The sequence below is a fragment of the Glycine soja genome, chromosome 9 (genome assembly GCF_004193775.1).
Source record: "Glycine soja cultivar W05 chromosome 9, ASM419377v2, whole genome shotgun sequence".
Classification (NCBI taxonomy): Eukaryota; Viridiplantae; Streptophyta; class Magnoliopsida; order Fabales; family Fabaceae; genus Glycine; species Glycine soja.
Genome location: NC_041010.1, coordinates 37,094,807 through 37,113,786, shown reverse-complemented (window position 1 = coordinate 37,113,786; position 18,980 = coordinate 37,094,807). Strand labels below are relative to the sequence as shown.

Here is an 18,980-nt window from a genome sequence, read left to right as displayed (position 1 = left end):
GGAGGCAATCGAAAATTTAAGCAGGATCCAAGGGAGATATGTGTGGACTCCCTCGTCCCCTCCCTCATGACTTTAATAGATCATTATACCACACTAGCATAATTTCATTGCACCATTTATTGTTCTCCTTACCTTATGGGTTCAGTAATATTACCTTAAAGCAACAACAAATTTTGAGAATGGTTTAAACGTTGGGGTAAATATATAACTTGGGTAACAAGCTAGTGACCCAAATATAGTGGTTTGTATATCTTAAATAAAAGGTTTATAGTTCAAATTTTGATTAATCTTTGAGTATGAAATACTTATTGTATGTCTATAATTTCTGACAAAGATTAATCATTCATTTTAGTAAAGATGATTTCATATTAATATCATAGTTAGACAAAAAAAATATATAACTTGGGTGGTGTACCTAAAAATGAGGACAATTTTTAACTTTTTGAAGGAAAAGCAAAGTAAAATGGAGTAAAAAAAAGTTTGAGCGCTGGAGCAGGTGATACTTTTTTTTATTATGTTTTTTTTTATCATTTGAAATGAAACTCATTTTTATTTTGATGGATAAAACCAATATTTTTTGTTGTTGTGAAAGTTATTATTTGTTAGAAGTTAGATATTTAAATATTTATAAAAGAAGACTTTTTTTCAACCCCTTTAATAGAATTCCAAATCCATTCCTAGATTTTACATATTTTTTGGTTAGACGTATTTAGAAAAAAAATAGGATTGAAGAAAATAGAGAGGATGAGTTTATCTTTTTATGGTTTTGATGAGTGGAAATGAAGAGGAATGAGAATAAAATTTATGAGACCCAATGAAAAATTAATATTCACACTAATGAACCACATGGTGGGAAGGAGGAAATACTGTCTTGATTAATTTTTGGGTTTTAAATATTTAAAAATAATTTTTTTAATAATGCAGAATAAAAAATAATTTACACTAAAAAAAAACTACTGTAATAGCAAGTTCGTATTTCTTAAGTTAAATTTTATTTTTTATAATTCGTGTATTCTTTTTAGGCTCTTTTCCATGCATTCAAATAAGTGATATTTCCATATTTTTTTTCATTTCCCTTTTTATCCATTTAAATAACATATTTTCATTCCATTTCTCTTCCATTTTTATCATTTTTATTTTTTTATTTTTTATTTAAGTATTAAATAAACAATTACATTAAATACTCGACAAGCATTATATCTAAAACATAATCACGCAATCTCTACAAAAAAAAAGAAAAGAATAAGAGTGTATGCTTGAACATCTAATAAAAGATAGATGAGAATTTAAATAAAATAAGCATGTAATGTTTAAACATTTAATTATAAAATAAGACAAATTTCACTCATATTTTTAAAAATAAATTATTAACTCAACTTTATTAATAAACACATCTTATATTCTCGTATTTTATTTATTTCCATCTATCTAACCTAATAATAACATATCAGCATTTCAGCTCTATCTTATCTTAGCTTCAACTTACATGCCATTTATTTTATGCTAACGAAGCATTAATATCAAGGCCCACTTGTGAGTCAACTGATGTAACTTGCAAGTTTATTTGAGTTACTTTATATATATTTTTCCATAATATTTTTCTATTGATTCTGTTATTACTTTATATAGAAAAGGTGTTAAATATTTTTTTTTTGACAAAAAATATTTATTTTCTTATTTATGAAGTAGAAAGATTAATTAAAAACATTATAAAAAATATAAAAGTGTTTAATTTATTTATATCTTTGGGGGAAAACCTCAGACAGCCACCAGCAACCCATTGTTTTTGCCTCGATGGTAGCAGTTATCAACTGCCAATTGTTTTAATATTTTAAAACAGTTTACAACTCCAAAAGATAGTAGTATTGTTTAGTCAATATTTAAAAGTAATCAATAATTTGAATTTTATAAATAATATAAAATAATGAAAATTTTCAAATATCTATATACTATACAGGGGATAAATAAATCGACCTAATGCCATTTCATTTTCCAACAATAGTTTGTGTGTCTCTATCTACGAGTCTATGTTAGAAGCAACGCATAACGCATATGTACGCATATAAAATAACATATACCAACATACTATAAAATAAAACACGGCAATGCTCCTATATGTTAATATTGTTCAATAATTAAAATCAAAATCCAAATACATTTTCTACTTTTGTTTTCACGGAAGGTTCTCTCTATCTGTCTCTGTTGCTCTCTTTGAAGCAAAAGTTATTGAGTCCCATTCCTTTGAAATTTTGGTTGTGCGATCTTCATCTTCACCTTCAGGGTGGTTGTGCTTCTGGGAACCTTTCAAAATCTCTGCTTTCTTGGATTTTGAGTTGAATTGAATTGCACTCTTGTGCTTTCCATTAACTTCCTCAGCTTCTTCAATTTGCCACCACTGTGCTGTTAATGGTAAAAGACCAATTAACATGTATTGAGGGTTTGGTTTTGTGGCTGATTCTGTTTGTCCTTTTTTGTTGGAAGTGATAAGTTGAAGGTTGGGAAGAGTGAGGAGAAGAAAATATGATTGCAACTTTGGAAATTGTTCTTAAAAAATGTCTCTTTTTTTTTTTTTGTGGGGGGTTGGTATCATTTTAGATTATCCCAATTGGGAAAATCAGGCCAACCAAGTTCAAGTTTGGTATTTGGGTGAAATTTGGAAATGGGTTTTTGGATATTTCATAATTTTGTGGGGATTTTCATCAAATCAATGGACCATTTTTCTCATTTGTTTCAGAAAGTTTTGAGCTTTTATTTTCGAGTTATCTTATCCATTTATGGAACATTGCCAAGTTTCTGAAGATGCTAACAGAGACACGTTGTTTCATGATTTGTTGGAACGAGGAATTAGAGATGAAATGATGATGAATGAATGCAAATATTCCTTTGTGTTTCTGCAATTGTTGCTTGTTCAGTTGTTTTTGGTTTTCTTTGGAGACCCTTTACTCACAAGAGTTTCAGCTGTTTTTTTCTCTTGAAATGTAGAATCCAATAAAAGCTTTCACTTGATGCTACTTTACCTTTAAGTGTTGTCACCGTGTAAGCATAGTGCAACCTTTTGAAGCCTTTTCTCTTGTTGTCACATTTAAACGTTGACAAGGGCACCCCTTGTCATGTCTCATGCTGTTCTTGTGATGCTGTCACTTTTAGCTCTATTTCTTTCTCAAACTCAACTCTCTACCTGTGAATTTTTTTTGCAGAGAATTCCAGAACTTTTGACTTGACCAGTCAACGGCCAGGGCAAAGGACAAGGTTCGTTGGTTAGATTAGTCTTTGGTGCTTATTTTTAGTTAAGGATTAAGATTATGAAGTTTTTTTTTTTTTGGCTTATTTAAGAAGTGGATAACAAAGAAGGAATCATTAATACTGCTGAAAACAAACCAAAAAAGGTATAAAAATAAGGCTACTGAATAAAATATTGTCAATTTTAAAATATTGTGGACAATCCCATTACATGTTAAATGTAATGGTGCTCGTGAGTAACCTACTACCACTTTTTTTGTTGGTTGGCAACTTGCCATTTAATTAGTCAGGTTAATGTCTTTTTTAGTGTTAATCTCTCAGCTTCCTTGCAAGTGTTCTCTAGAACTTTGATATAATGAATAAACATTTTTGTCATTGCCATGTATCCCCTCCCTAGCACTTTATTTCTAAGTTTGCACTGCTTGATGTCTTAGACAATAGAAACTCACTATACTCACTGAAATTGAGAATTTTGGGGTGATTCTCTTTATCTTATTTGTACCAGCATTCAGCAGATACAGTGAGCCTTTAGATATGGGCTGCGTGGTGTCAACTACGAAGGACTCTGGTGGAAATAGAAGGAGGCCAGGGAGTATTGGTGAAGTTTCAGTATATGTTCCTGGTTTGAGGATTCCTAAGCCTGTTGATTTTGCTCAATCACTTGGCAATTATTTGTCCAAGAATATAGTGGAACACCTGTCTGCTCTTAGAATGCGCATAGTTATAATGGCTGGTCAAGAAGGTCCTACAATTACAAGAACAAAAAGAAAAACTCAGCATGGTTTGTTTTAACAACAACAAAATTATTTTATGATGAATAAGTTACTCTAATTTATTGATGCATTAGCATCCTTTGATTTCTTCTGCAGGAGGTTCAATGCTGGCTGATCTTCTGCAGGCTCTTGAAGATTACTTGCCTGTTGTTCTGGGATTAGTTAAGGATGGTAAAGCTTGTGTTAGTCCATTTGTATATGATGTATGCTCTCTGCAAGACAACTATTGATTATTATTGCCTATGTTTATGGTGCAGGAAGCCATTTACAATATAAAGTACAATTTACTTGGGTGAATCAAGAGGATGACAAAGAGGTAATCAGATTTTCTTTTTAAAATCCATACATGTTTCTGGATTTGATGTGAAAGTTACTTTCTATCCTGAAGAATGCTGATTAATTTGTTCCCACAACTTCCATGATTTATCGTATGCCATGATTGGCACTCTTCACAGGAAACAACCATGTCTAATGCTTGGTATGAGGTGTTGTCAGTTTTGCATTTGATGGCAATGCTATCACTATCACAGGCTAACTTGTTACTGCTTCCAAGATCATCATCCTCTGATGGTCATCTGCCAAAAGTATCAGAAGGTTGGTATAAAATTTTGGTGTATGTCAACAAATTTGTTGCCCCATCCCTGAATCTCTCTTATTGCTTAATATATCAAACTGAAAAAAATACATTGGAATAGATTAGTTTAGACTTCAAGAACATTTCATATGTGAAGTTAATACTTTTGATATCGACTAACAGAAAGCAGACGAACCTCTGTTGATATTTTCCTTAAGGCTGCTGGGTATTTGGATTGTGCAGTCAAACATGTTCTTCCGCAGTTGCCTTTGGAACTCAGGTTTGTACATTTCTAATGTATGCTATTAATTGAATGTTGCACTTTTTTTTATGTACTCTAAGTGGCTTTCTTCATTCTTTTGATGTTTGTTACTTTGGTTCTGATCTTAGGAGAAATTTACCCGTAGACCTAGCAGAAGGAGTTCTTCGAGCACTCTGTCTACAAGCATTAGGACAGGTATTAATGTTTCTTTAATATGGGCACACTAATTGAAGTGTCTTTTGTCTACTTGTTCGTCAATGGCTAAAGATGTGTTATGGTATTCAATTAGGTGACTTAGCTTTGCCAGGGTATGTTTATGAATCTATCTCAATTGTATGCTTATGGTTTCTTTAGTATTAAAGTCCAGAGGACTGGATTACCTGGTAATAATGCTTATGATTCTTTAGTATTTTTTTATTAATGGAGAAAACAACTTTGTTCTCTCAACCCTAAAAAATATTTGGGATATACATCAAGTTGTCCTTCCAATCCTATAATTGTATTTATTTTCTTAAGAAAATGCAGGTTTTTAGCTTTCTTGGTCAATCAGATTCTACATAGGTTTCTTCTTTAAGAAAACACAGAAATTGTTTGAATAAGTAAGCAATTTTTTTTATTGCATGTTGAATATATGAATCTGAGAACAATGCATTTGACTTTCAAGTCTCTTATTACTTGCCTTTGTCCTCATAATAAAAGAAAGGACTGGATTGATAAGGGTAAAAATCTTACATTTGTTATTTTGGTATTTACAATGTATTTATTCATTTCATTGTGGGGGAAGTCAAAGTTATGAAGGGTTTAAAAAAGGGGAGCTTGTCTGATGCTTGTGGTCCTTTTTCTCAACCCATCATACGTAAATTCCTATGGATTTTATTTCAAGTAATGTAATGTGTTGTGTCACTTTTAGAATTTGTGTGATGGAATATATCTGTATGGTGAATCTTCCTGGGAGAAAAGTTCTGTGATACCGATATTGAATGGAAGCTTGGAGAAGGAAAATGTTCAATATATAGATACCTTTACTCTCTGTCAAATCTATTTGGATGTATATGCTTATTTCTTCCCTATTTTTTTTATTATCAGGGTATAGATATACAACTTGGAATGGCAATTGATAGTACCAAAGCCACTCTTGCAGTTAAGCGTAGGCTTGCATGTGAGATGGTGAAATGCTGGCAGCAGGTCTGATAACTTGTTTTGTATGGTATCTATACTTGACTGTTTTACTATTTATGTCACTGGGAATTGCTCCTTTTTATTTATTTATTTATTTGTGGTTGTATCTAACAATCCTTTCAGGATAACTCATTTCTCTTGGGATCTGTATTGTATTGATAACAGTTTTTTCCTATGACAAGTCTTTGTCTTTATTCTATATGGTCTATTTATGTGGTGTGCATTAGTAATTTAACATGGGTGCTTTTGATCAGCATACATTGAGTTGATTACATTGTTTTTTTACAGGCTCAAGATAACATTATGAATCTTCCATTAGCAAATGGTTGGGGTGAAAAACATTGTCTTTTTGTGAAATGGAAATATGTTGAAGCAAAGGTATGCCCTTTTCTCCCTAGTTATTTACTTCTATATAGTTATATGAGTGGAGATCAATTTTCTGGTTTATTGATTACCTTAAGCAAATAATAGAGATGAAAGTATAAATTGGTTCGAATAATTGATTTTCCTCTACAACTTCAAGATGAAATATGGAGTTTGTGCGCAAATTTGAGAAGCTGAGGGGATTGAATCTTTATGTCTTATGAGACCAATTTTAGCTGGAACTGGCTAAAGGGATATTTGATTGATTGTTCAAAACAGATAGGTGTTTTTGGTAATGGCTGTAGTCTGATGAAACATTTGCCATGCTGCTGCTAATTTTGAGATAGATGAGGATGATTAAATCTAAATCTTCTACTAAAGCTTTTACTATTTCTATCAACCAAGCCCAAATGCCTTTCATATTCTTGAACCATAATATTGTATCATGTTGTTGCATCTTACATTATAATTATAATTTTTTTTTATCGGCAAATGCTAGTTGTTAGTTTGTTAATTTTTGTTAGCGGGGGGATTCGAACCTGCAACCTATCCCTCCCTTCCTTTAGAATTATTTCATTATATTTTTCAGCACCATTTTATGGTTACATAATATACATGATGAGTTGCCACTCGGGAAGAAATAATATAAGTAATGATTTTCTTTTTTTGTCTACTATGAACTTCTCAAAATTTCCCCTTAATTTTTTTTTTGGGGAGGGAGGGGGGGGGGGGGGGGGGAATGCATAATGCATATTCAGATTTAAATTTTAGTCTATTGAGAGCTCATTTTGGGATTTTTTTTTTGTTGGAAGAAAATGTCATTGATTGGCTAACAGGTTGTGTCTTGGTTAATAAAATGCTTAACCAAAAGATTTAATGGTCTTTGTTTCTGGTTCTAGATTCTTATGCTATTTTGATGTAGACTTTCTTAGTGGTGAGAAACAGTGTGATTTGGATATATGAGATAAGGTATCTGCATGGTAGTTGTGGTGTGGTTGTAAATGCTCAAGTAATTTGATGTTTTTTCTTAATTTTTTTGTTTGTAATAATTGTATTTGATGGCATAAGCACCATAGGTACATATGTCTATATGTTTTCTTCTGCTTTCATCATATTCATATATAGTTTGGGAATGAGGATAGGGGATGCATTCTGCAGAAGCAAGTGATACGAAGTTGTGATATTTTTGTTCTAATGATTTACTAGGCTGCAGCATATTATTATCATGGTTTGATTCTTGATGAGGGAAATACAGAAAAATCTCATGGGATGGCTGTAGCTGCTTTGCAAGCAGCAGATGAGTATTACAAAGAAAGTAAGAAGTTGTGTGAGGCATTCAACGCAGCATCTCCATTGTCAAGGTTATCCTTTGTCTTCCTTTTTACACACTTTTATGTTTTTATTATTTTATATGTGCTCAGAAAACAGGGTTTAGCCTTCTTTAAGAACTTGCTGTACCAACAGTTAGATGTAATGTACATGTTTTCTAAATAATATAATATCATTATTAGTTGTGGTTATCTGCTGGAGCTGGGACTGGTCGTGTGATGTTTGGTTTCATGTTTTCTAAATAATATAATTCTATCTTCTTGAAATTCAGATAAATGTGAGTTAAGTTTCTAGTTTTTTGAGGCTATTCCTGGAAAAACCTTGTGTGTAGCATCCTTGTGATCTTTGCTTTCTTCTAGTATCTTGTACCTTCGAGAATTTGTTCCTTAGTTTCACCTCCGGATTACCCTTATAATGATAATTTAAGTGAAAATCGGTAAATATGCTTTAATCTCCCTTTGGATGTTGAGGATCACAACGAGAATGTGTTAATGTATGTATGGGTGACAGGATTACAATATTTTAGCAATATCTTATTGTATACTTATTTTAGGTAAAATATGTTTTAACTTTTAAATATGACTAAATTTGGTTTTTAGTCCTCTAATTTTTTCTTGTTAGATTTGATTCTTATAAATTTTAAAATTTTAGAAAATGGTTCCTATTCCCGGTGATGTGACATGTATCTCGACATACCACTTCACATGCCACCGCAAAATGGTCGCTGATGTAGCATGCCTAGATGCATGTCATGTCACTACTAGATGATGATATGGACCATTTTAAGAATTTCTCAAATTTACGAGGATTAAAACTAGCAATTTTTTTAGGGGAATTAAAACTAAATTCAGTCATACTAGAACTAAAAATGTGTTTAAGTCTTTATTTTAATAAACTTCATAGAAAATTATTGTGATTGTCAAAGAAGTATAAATCACTCCCTATTTCCTTGAAATTTAATAGCATGCCTGAGAAGGTAGAATAGTTTTAGCATATTCTAACATGTGGTGTGGTGACATAATATGCGATTATGATCTATCATTTCCTACTGTACTCCCACTTTCTTCCTTTTCCTCTTTTACTTTTTAAGAGAGAGAGAGTGATAAGTAGATTTTTTTTTTAAAATACTTTCAACTCTCCTTGTGGCCTTCGTTATTGTTTTTGAAAAACATTTATCAGCTATGGTTTATGCCTTCAACCTAGTTCATTGAGAATTATCATGACCATGGCTTTGACATATCATTTTATTTTCTATCTCTTCAAGAAGAATAATACTATTGGTGGTAATCTGCTGTATTATGGCCCATCTAACTGGCAGTCATTGGTTGCAGAAATCCCCCACCTTGGGGGACCGTGAAATATCTCTCTGAAAAAATTCCTAAGGATACTTCAAGCAAGGTGCGAATAAACCGCGATTTGTACTCTTATGAAAGGTAAACTTTCCAAAATGCACGAATAACTTGTTACTTAACTGTAATTGCTTAATTATTCTTGGTTAATGAAAAGTAGTATGATGACCAACAAAACCATATTGTGCTTTTCTTTTTATTATTACAGGATCATGGAGACAGCACCAACATTGCCTGATTTTTCATTGGCCTTGAAACCAGATGAATATCAACTTCCTCAAGTGGACTCATCTTGGAGAACAGAGAACATAAAAGTGGGACAAACTGATCCTAACCATCTCAAGGGTGACAAGTGATAAAATACAATGAATTTGCACACCTCAAAGAAATGTTGGTCTACCTGAAAAATATCAGCCAAAGGGTGTTTTTCCAATTCTTGTTAATAGAAAAAACAAATTAGTTTATTTGAACTCTTTTTCTACCTTCTGCATTTACTTTTTTTTTTTTTTTTACTTCATATATTAATTTCCTCCTTTCGCCTATAATATTTGTAAGACGCCCAGCAAATAGAGGTTCAATGTAAATTGTCCTCGGGGGAAAAGAAAGGGTCTCCTTGCCAATACCTGAATAACATCAATATAAAATTGCTATTTCATTTCATTGTAACCAAGTTTGTGTAAGGATCGTGTGTAAATGAATTGTGTGCATTGGAGAGAGAATTTTTATATTCTTTGCTATAGTATCATTTATTTTTAGTACAAGAGAAAATGAAATTTTTGCTATCCTAGGAGCAAGGTAGATTAAAAAACCGAACCATTAGGTGCGACATAATAAGATGTCATTGTTGTGGCAAAATGTCATTGATGCCATGCAATAGAAGGTAAAAAAAAAAAAACCCATTAAAAATGTCAAGTTAATTTAATAATATAGAGGATTAATCTATAACTATTAATGATGAAAATGATCTCATTTGGTGTTCATATTTTATTGGACAATTTTACTCTCAAACTACGTAAATTTCAAAATTTTCTTTTAACCTACATTAATTTTTCACTACTTTTATATATTCTGTCATTTTTTATTAACTATATTTAACTTTTTTTATTATTTAAAAAATATAGAAAGACACGGATTGTCTCTCTTTTCCTAGTTTAAAATAAAAGAAATCAGATGACTTAAAAGGTAAAAAAAAAATGTTTTATAGTACAAGAGCTATATACTTAGGGTCTAAAAGGTCTTAAAAAAACCCAACATTGGTCATTTTTATGAGTACGCATAAAAAAATAAACTTATGTATTCGGGTTAATTCAACCCATTTGGGCAGATCGATGAGTAGCCATCGTATTAGGTCTTTTCTTTTTGCAACATTTTTTTTCCCTCAATACACCCACCTTTTATTGCAATATTCAAAACACCAAAATTAATCCTTCCCCCTTTTTAAAACAAAAATCCTTCTCCTTCCCTCTCCCTTCCCCATAAGCGCCATTCTCAGCACCATGAATTTGTTTGCTCCCTGAACTATGGAAGAAGATCATTGAAACACAAACTAGGTAAGAAACATATTTGTATTTTTTAGTTGGATCATGTTTGTTTAGATGATTAGTTAGGATCAACTTTCATTTTAATCCTGGAAATTCTCACATTAATTATTAATCTCTGAAATAAAAAAATTAAAATAAGTCCTTGTATTATTTCAGTCCTTAAACAATCAAAGATTGACATTGTATTTATATGAGTGAAAATGATCTATTTAGTGGGAGAATTTATTTTCAATTTTCATGCAAAATTCCATTAAACCAAGATAGACATGAGCTGAGAATGAAATTAGTCTTTAATCTAGCCCGTTATCTTTGACCTAAAACTAAAAAAAAAAAATCAGTCCTTAAACTAATATTATCAAGTCACAACTTTTTTATATTTAAACAATACTGAGTTACGAATTTTTGAAGATCATGTAATAATAATAGGGGGGAAATTGGTCATAAAAGAAGTTTTTTTTTGGTAAATAGTCACTTTTGTCTCTGAATGTGTATTTCGTTGATAAATGCGTCCCTGAAAGATAAAAATACAAAATTTAGTCTTCGAAAGTGTAAAAAGTGCAACAAATATATCCAGTCTTTAACTTTCATTCGTCACCGTTAATGAAATAGCATACATGGCACAAATGGACGAATTTATTACTGAAATGATTGTCAATGTGGTCATGTTGCTTAAATTGGACAAAAATGTCAATAAGATATCATTTTTGGACATAAATGTTAGTAATTTTTTGTTGGACGAAAATGCCAATATTTTTTTAATAGAGAAAAATGTCAATCATTTGTTTTTGGACCTAAATGTCAGTACCATTCGATCAAAATGTCAATAAATTACTATTATTGAATGAAAATATCAATAATTTTTTATTAGACCTAAATATCAGTATGTTTCTATTGGACTAATTTGTTAGATCTAAAATTTTGTTTCATTTAAGGTTAAAATATAATTTTAGGATAAATTTTCGCCATTTTTTATACTTACAAACATAACATTACAATAATCACTTAAGAAATTATACTGGCAAATATAATTTAAAACAAACATAATAATAACTATAATATTGATCATCAACTATAATTTGTCTGTCATGATAAAAATTATCCAAAATAAGCATTCTACTAATTTACCAAAATAAACACTATAATAGTATACCAATCTTTATAATTTTTTTCAAATTATAACAATTAGTCACAATCTATTATAAATAAAAGATAAATATATCTCATATTTTACTTCAATCTTGATTATTTTATTAAGGGTGGCGAACGGAAGTCAACGCCTGCATATATTTATCGCACTTTTTACACTTTTGGGAGACTGAATTTTGTATTTTCATCTTTCAGGGATACATTTGTCAGCGAATTACACATTCAGAGATAAAACTGACTACTTACCCTATTCGAAGTTGGAAAGACTAGAAGTCAAAAAAATATTATATAACAAATATGTTCTTATGGTGACAATTAGAGATAACCGTAATCATCTTAGTATCAAATTCATTCCTATGTGTCACGTAAAATTTTATTATGTTAACGATCAAATATATTTATCATACTTTTTACATTTTTGATGGAGTGAATAAGTATTTTGGTCTCTATCTTTATATTCATTTTGCAAATTAATCCTTATCTTTTTTAAATGTAAAAAATAGTTCCTATACATAACGTTGTTAAATTTGAAAGTAACTCCTTAAACCGAGAACCAATAATTAGGTAGCAGCAAACCGAGCATACCATGTCACCATGACTATTTCTATCCCCGATTTCAAGCTTCACCAGAGTAGGCATGATGCTAAAACCCCAATCTGGATCGTCAAACATAACTAAAAACTCAGAGAAAGACATCATTGAAGTGTTCGAATCTCCACAAACCTCCATTAATTCACTAACCCCTTGGCTAGGAAGATAAACTGCCCTTAACAACTTGATGTATAAAGTGACATCAAATTTCCTAATATTAGCACCATCTTCGTTCATAGGACGCCACAAAAGTGCATCAAAGGCAACCCTTTTGAGTCTATCCGGAGGACCGCCACAAATAGGAGCAAGAATAGCAAAAAACATTCCCAGATCCAGCCTGCCTGAACCATTCTCATCCAAAACAGAAAGAATCCTCTCGTTTATGGCTTTTACAACCCCTTGAAAAGTCTCAGGCTTCAAAAAATGAGTAATCTGTGAAGAATTTCTTCCAAACTCGGCTTCCGGATGGACTTTTTAGGAACTCCACTACCAGAATCGGACACCGGCACATCACGCTCGCTCATCTCCTTCTTCAAAAGCTCCACGCTGCAACGACTCACCGAGCAACCCTTTGAAGCGCTCTGATTTGCAAGGCAGTGGCTAGCAAATGAGATGTTGCATCATGCAACTCAACCCTATTCGTCATTTTCAATGCTTCTTTCAAAGCTCTTTTGGCCTCTTCAGTCTCCCCAGCTCCTAGCAGCAACACCGCCTTGTTCAGCTGGGCTCGCCAATGGTTTGGCCACACAGCCAAAACCCTAGTATACATTTCAGAAGCCCTCTGAAACCTACCTAGGTCCATGTACAACCCACCTAAATTATAAAGCACATCAACATGACCAGGCTTCAAATCAATAGCCTTCTGAAACACCTCAATCGCCCCCTCATCCTCACCCATGGCATGCAACACCGAGGCCAAATCACAATGCGCATTAGCATAATCTGGCTTCATGAATATCGCCTCCTCCAATGCCTTCACCGCGGCCCTATACTCCCCAACACCAAAAAGAGAACTACCTAAGAGCTTCAAAGCTCTAAAATGTGTGGGACAAAGAATCACAGCCTCCCTATAATACTCAGAGGCACTCAAAACCAGTCCTTCACCCTCGAGTGCGATGTCGAGGTTGACATAAATCTGGGGTAGCAAGTAAGCCCATTGGTTCCCTCCAGCCTCAGCAGACTCAAGAGCCAAGAGGAACTCCTCCTTGGCTATGAAGCACTAACACCGACACGGACACCGGACACGACACGGACACGGACACGTAGACACCTGTAATGTCCAAAATATAGAACGTAGTACGGGTGTCGTGTTGGTGTCGGATACTGACACGGACGCGTGTCGGACACCGGACACGGCAAAAGGCTGAAGTGTCCGTGCTTCATAACTCCTTGGCCTCCTTGTACCTGCCAAGAATATACAAATAGTTCCCTGTTCTAAAATGAGGCCTCACATCCACAGGCTGCAACTCACAAGCCTTCTACCTATCTTATCATAATTTTTCAATTCAGTCTAAAAGACTTATCAAATAGATTTAGACTAAGACTTGTCATATATATATATATATATCACTAACAGTGAAAATTAGATTTTAACAATAGAGATTTATTTGTATAACAAACATAAAGATAAAGACTATTTTTTAAAATTAATTTGCAAAATGAGTATAAAATAAGGATCAAAATATTTATTCACTCATTTTGATATATTTATCAATGAATTACAAATTTAAAAACAAAAATGATTATGAGTATTTACGTAAGTTTTTTTCTTTGAAGGTCATCAAAGAAGTTGAGATAACAAAAAATGGAAAGGGTACTCACAAAAATGGAAAAACATTGAATTGACACTAGGGTTTCAAAAGGGGAACATTATCGAATCACGAAGAATCTCCAAAACTGAATAAGAAATGGGAAATTGGAGGTAATGGGTTTGCAATTAAAGAACAAAGTCGATTCCTTGGAAGCAAAACAGAGCAACAACAGAATGGAGGAGGAATAGAGGGTTGCACAAGTGGAATTGGCGAAGTAGAGGTGCAAGTGCGTCATTGATGCTATTAACAGTTTACCTTGTTCCACCAACATCATTGTCTCGTGCAGGCGAACCCTCCTCAAGTTGGCACGTGCTGAGCTCACTTTCCTCTCTCACCCCCCTTCTTCTTCTTCCGTGCCCCTCAGGTTACTCTTGTTCAATGTTGTGACATGTTTTTGTTTATAATCATGTTTTTAAATTACGTTGTTTTGATTGGTGGATATTCCTGTTGTGTGTCACTCTTTGAGTTGTCACTTGTCAGATATGGTTGTTAACTATGACCTATTTAATGGATTTGGATCCTCTGATGATGCTGAGTAACATGATATATCATAGTTATATTGGAGACAGAAAGACACAGTTTTTATTGAGGATGGACTTACCATGATTAATTATAGGACCCAATCATTATATTTAATAAAGTTGCATTTTTCTCCTTTTAACATTATGAGGTGATCTAAATTCCCACTTTAAATAAATTGCGGTCAAGTTTTTCTGGTTGTAAAAAATCTTAACATTGGAAAGTGGACAAATGTGGCTGATGTAGCCACACTTGTGATTGTGATTTGTATAGAGACCCCAAAAACCTTGACATTGCAGCTGCAATTAGGCCTTGATTTTAAAATTTGTGCCCTTGCTAAGATCATCCATTTAGAGTGTCATGAATTTACCTAATAATACTGTGTTGGCAAGAGTGCATCATAGCATTCTTCATGAAACATTTACCAGTAGTACCTATTACATTGTCTATGACTGGAAGAGTTTATTCCAACATTACTCTGATGTTGTGACTTTGTTTAACTGTATTTATTATTAAGAATTTAATCTAAATAGAGAAAAGAAAACATGCATGCCTTGTTGTGTTTGGGCCATATTTTCATCTTTAATATGAGTACTATTGGTTAGATGTAACTATTGATGTTTTGTACATTACATTACAATTTATGAACATTTCTATCTTTGAGATGAACATACCAATGTCAACATCCATCAGCCTTTCATAACTGGAGTTTCTCGAGTTTGCAAGTCAATCCCGCTCTCACGTTCAGTTAGCAGTGAGGAGAGATGTTGTTCTTCTCTTAAACACATCCATGTTGATGTGGTTTGTACCCTCAACAGGAAGCCTGTCTGGATTATAGTATCTGATAGAAATCCAGAGTACATCTCTTGCGATTGATGCTGTAAAAGTAAGGGTTTAAAGCTACGCATTGAAGAAGTCCTTGCTGCTGCCCTGTCTAACTTAACATTAAGACCTTCCTCAGTTATTCTTTTCTTTGCCAATGGGCTTGCAACCTACATTTACAACAAACTTTGAGACGAGTTTGGGGCATCTGAAATTGGGTTGGATTTCTTAGTTTTCAGTTCTGACATGTTAGAAGAAACTGAAGGTGACTGGATAAATGTTATTGCAAGATCATACAGAAATGCATGTCTTTGAAATCAACCCTGCTGATGGCAAGGATGTTGAGGGTACAAATTCTGGATGTAGTGTTCAAGGTTCAACTGTGGACTCTTCCCAATTAGAGCCTTCAGTAGGAAAAGCTGAAACTCAACCACAACTATTGGAAGAAAATGCCAGAAGTGGGGACTCCTTTCATCTTGAGCTTTCAGCAGATGAAACTGAAACTCTAGCACAGCCTACTGAAGAGAATATCAGAACAAACTTGGGCAATATGTTCTGTTCCATTCTTATGAAACTATGTTCAATGGCGAATAAAACTTCTGAATCTGCTAATCCTGGGAATCTTTTAGTTGAGACTGATCTGGTAAATTTTGATACAACATCTTTGATAGCTCTTGTATCAGGAATTAGTAATGGTGGAACAGAGAAACTTTTGGCCACTCCAGAGAGTGACATGAGGCAGCGGTTTAAGGGAAACTACGATTTTGTGATTGGTCAAGTAAGTTCTCTTATTGGGACTTTTGCCACATGCTTTGTGTATCTAACCTTTTGCATGCTTACACTCATTTGGTGGTAAAACATTTGATGAACAAGAACAATAATTTCATGTAGTTTTCATAAATTATTCTGATTGTTGTCAGCATCAACTGAACTGATTAAAGCTTTCGTCTATCTTTTGATAGATAATGTCTGAAATTCAAAACCCAATCCATATGGAATTTGGTAGAATCCTTTGTGGAAGAATGGCCTAATTTGTGAGAGTGTTCTTATGGAATTTAAGGAGTTAGTATCAATGTGTGGAGGGCCCAATGAGAAACTGAGAGCTGACAGGTTGATAAATTGTCTCAAGTGAGTTTAATCTATGTTTATCTGCAAAAAGAAAGAAAATTATTTTGTTGTTGCTAGGTTGTTAACTATGCTAAATAATCAGTTTTAGGAAATCAATTGGATGATGTTTTACTAAACTTATGCAGTTCCATTTAATGAATTTCTTTTACTGAATCTTGTATTTATATAGACGCTTGAATCAAGTGTCTGTTGATGCTATTTCTTGTCGTATTGTCAATGCCTCAAGTACTATTTGCAACATTTTGCACTGACAAGCTGGAGTATCATGACAGGGTTGTTCTTGATACTCCCTCAGAACGCATGATGGACCTCCCAACAACTAGGAAGCTGGCATTGAAAAACAAGGTTGTCTTTGGCATCGGTGACCATTGGCATGCCCCAACTTTAACCACAAATATGGCATTTGTCAGAGCTGTTTCACAGACGGGGATGTCCCTTTCTACCTTTGAACATAGACCAAGGGCCTTACCTGGTGATTAGTTGTTACATACTTTCATGAAAACAAATCTTGAGGCATTCATTTAACACACCACAAAATCAGGTACTAGAATCTATTTTCAATTAAAAGTGTTTGCCACATCTAATCATGAAAAATCTATTACATAAACAAATAAACAAATCTGTCTGGCGGCTGGTGAGTGTCTGCTTTGTTGAATGAAGGTGTAATGACAGTAATTTGGAAAAGATGAACATTATTCCTAGTAGTCAGTAGAGTAACTGCATGTTTCTGATTATGTACAAGGGTCCCTTTACTAGATGATGTTTCTCTCTTTCTGATTAGTATTTATTAAAGTTTTAGACTCCCAATGCTAGATGGCAATATTAAATTATTAATTTGTTAATGGATATATTACCATGGATAGAAGTTTGTGTCATCAATGAGCTACTTCACCTGAGTGTCACTGTGTTCAGTTTGCATATTCTGAACCTTTCCATAATCTGGCCACTATGATATTTATTGGATTGATGATCTGAAAATGTATGCTATGTGGAAGATTCAAATCCTATGGGCTACAACTTTTTTTATTTGTTGCTTCAATCATCATATATTTTACCTTACTTTTAGCAGTGTCAGTGTCAATGTAACTTGCCAGATGGTCTCTTCACATATAATTCATGATTCAACCAGGTCCAATAGAATTCCTCCTCTGAAATCCCTTATCCTCAGCCTGTCGATTGAATAATTAGGAAGTTTTAAAGGAGTCCTGCAGTTGCTGCCAATATAGTGACCAGGAAGACAAGCAACCGTAGTGTTCAACACATGCACTTGCAAATGCAGCCTTTTTGGCAGTGTTGAGTGTATTGCTAGCATAGCATGCAGTAATGGAGGATGGTACTGCACCTGCACTGTACTACCTTTTCTGATCTTGAGGAACCTGATTGAGCCCTTCTCTAAGAGGCATATACAGTGGTGGCGGTGGTGCTTCTACCTCCACATTATGGACCTGAAGTCTCTGATGTTCTGCCATGAATACAGTCAAAATTAGTGCTCTTGCTATCTCATCGTTTGTGATGGTCACACCTTCTGTGTTTAGTTCAAATGAGAATAATGTAATGTCCCTTCTCCAAGCACTGCTTCTTTATTTGACTTGTCAAGTGTGGAAATAATTTTTGGGAGGTGGGTTGAGTGAGGTTACCTTCCTCATTTATGAGAATAATTATTTTTTTTTCTTTCTTTCATCTGTTTGATATTTTTTTTGCTTTCATCTCTTTATGAGAATAAAGTTGATTTTCAAGTCAATATGTGATATTAAATTGAGACCAAGTAGATATCAATAACTCTTAAAAACACTGAAGAGTTCTGTAACTAATAAATAGGAAAAAGAAATAAGAGTACTAAAAAATATTGAAAATTGAGAAAATAGTAACGTAGTATTTATTATAAACTGAATTATTGTAGGCTGGAAGGAAAATAGACGGTGGCAAAGAAATAGCACTAAAAATATTTTTGAAAAATAAATACGGCATTCTTTTTATCATTAATATGGCATCTTTTTAGTACAACACAGAATGAGTTCTAACTGTATTGTATAAAAATAAGATCTTTGTAGTCTATAACAAGCACTTTGATGACATAATTAGGGATCTTCTACCCTTTTTCCCATAGAATTCTAGTTCCTAGCCTTCCCTTGAAAAAAAGAAAAGAGAAGTTCACAACAAGTAATAATAGTTTTGTACAATTGAGTTTGTGGTTGTTTTAGCTTAATTAGTGTTCTCAAGTTTGAATTTGGTTAAGTAATTGTGTTAAATACTTGGAAAGTGAATTTTGTCACATTCAAGTCGAACATCTCAAATTCTTAAGTTGTGGAAAAAAGAATCAAAAGTCTGGCAAGAAAAGAAAACTAAATCAAGA

General features: G+C 33.3%; 1 protein-coding gene and 2 pseudogenes across 2 annotated transcripts; 2 read left to right on the top strand and 1 right to left on the bottom strand.

Annotated features, from left to right (window-relative positions):
• The first annotated feature begins 2,124 nt into the window (after nucleotides 1-2,124).
• Nucleotides 2,125-9,802, top strand: LOC114425535. 2 transcript variants are annotated; one of them, XM_028392480.1, is made up of 13 exons: nucleotides 2,125-2,409; nucleotides 3,198-3,249; nucleotides 3,746-4,021; nucleotides 4,110-4,184; nucleotides 4,271-4,329; nucleotides 4,469-4,607; nucleotides 4,771-4,867; nucleotides 4,978-5,044; nucleotides 5,936-6,034; nucleotides 6,317-6,406; nucleotides 7,598-7,752; nucleotides 9,052-9,153; nucleotides 9,278-9,802. In XM_028392480.1, the coding sequence occupies exons 3-13, from the start codon at nucleotides 3,775-3,777 to the stop codon at nucleotides 9,423-9,425; spliced, it is 1,278 nt and encodes a 425-aa protein (XP_028248281.1). In that variant the 5' UTR covers nucleotides 2,125-2,409; nucleotides 3,198-3,249; nucleotides 3,746-3,774; the 3' UTR covers nucleotides 9,426-9,802. The 2 variants fall into 2 exon arrangements, with proteins under 2 accessions (XP_028248281.1, XP_028248282.1); XM_028392481.1 differs by lacking the exon at nucleotides 2,125-2,409 and adding an exon at nucleotides 2,497-3,036.
• A 2,404-nt stretch (nucleotides 9,803-12,206) lies between these two features.
• On the bottom strand, nucleotides 12,207-14,393 carry LOC114368443 (annotated as a pseudogene).
• Nucleotides 14,102-18,363, top strand: LOC114425612 (annotated as a pseudogene).
• The last annotated feature ends 617 nt before the right edge of the window (nucleotides 18,364-18,980 follow it).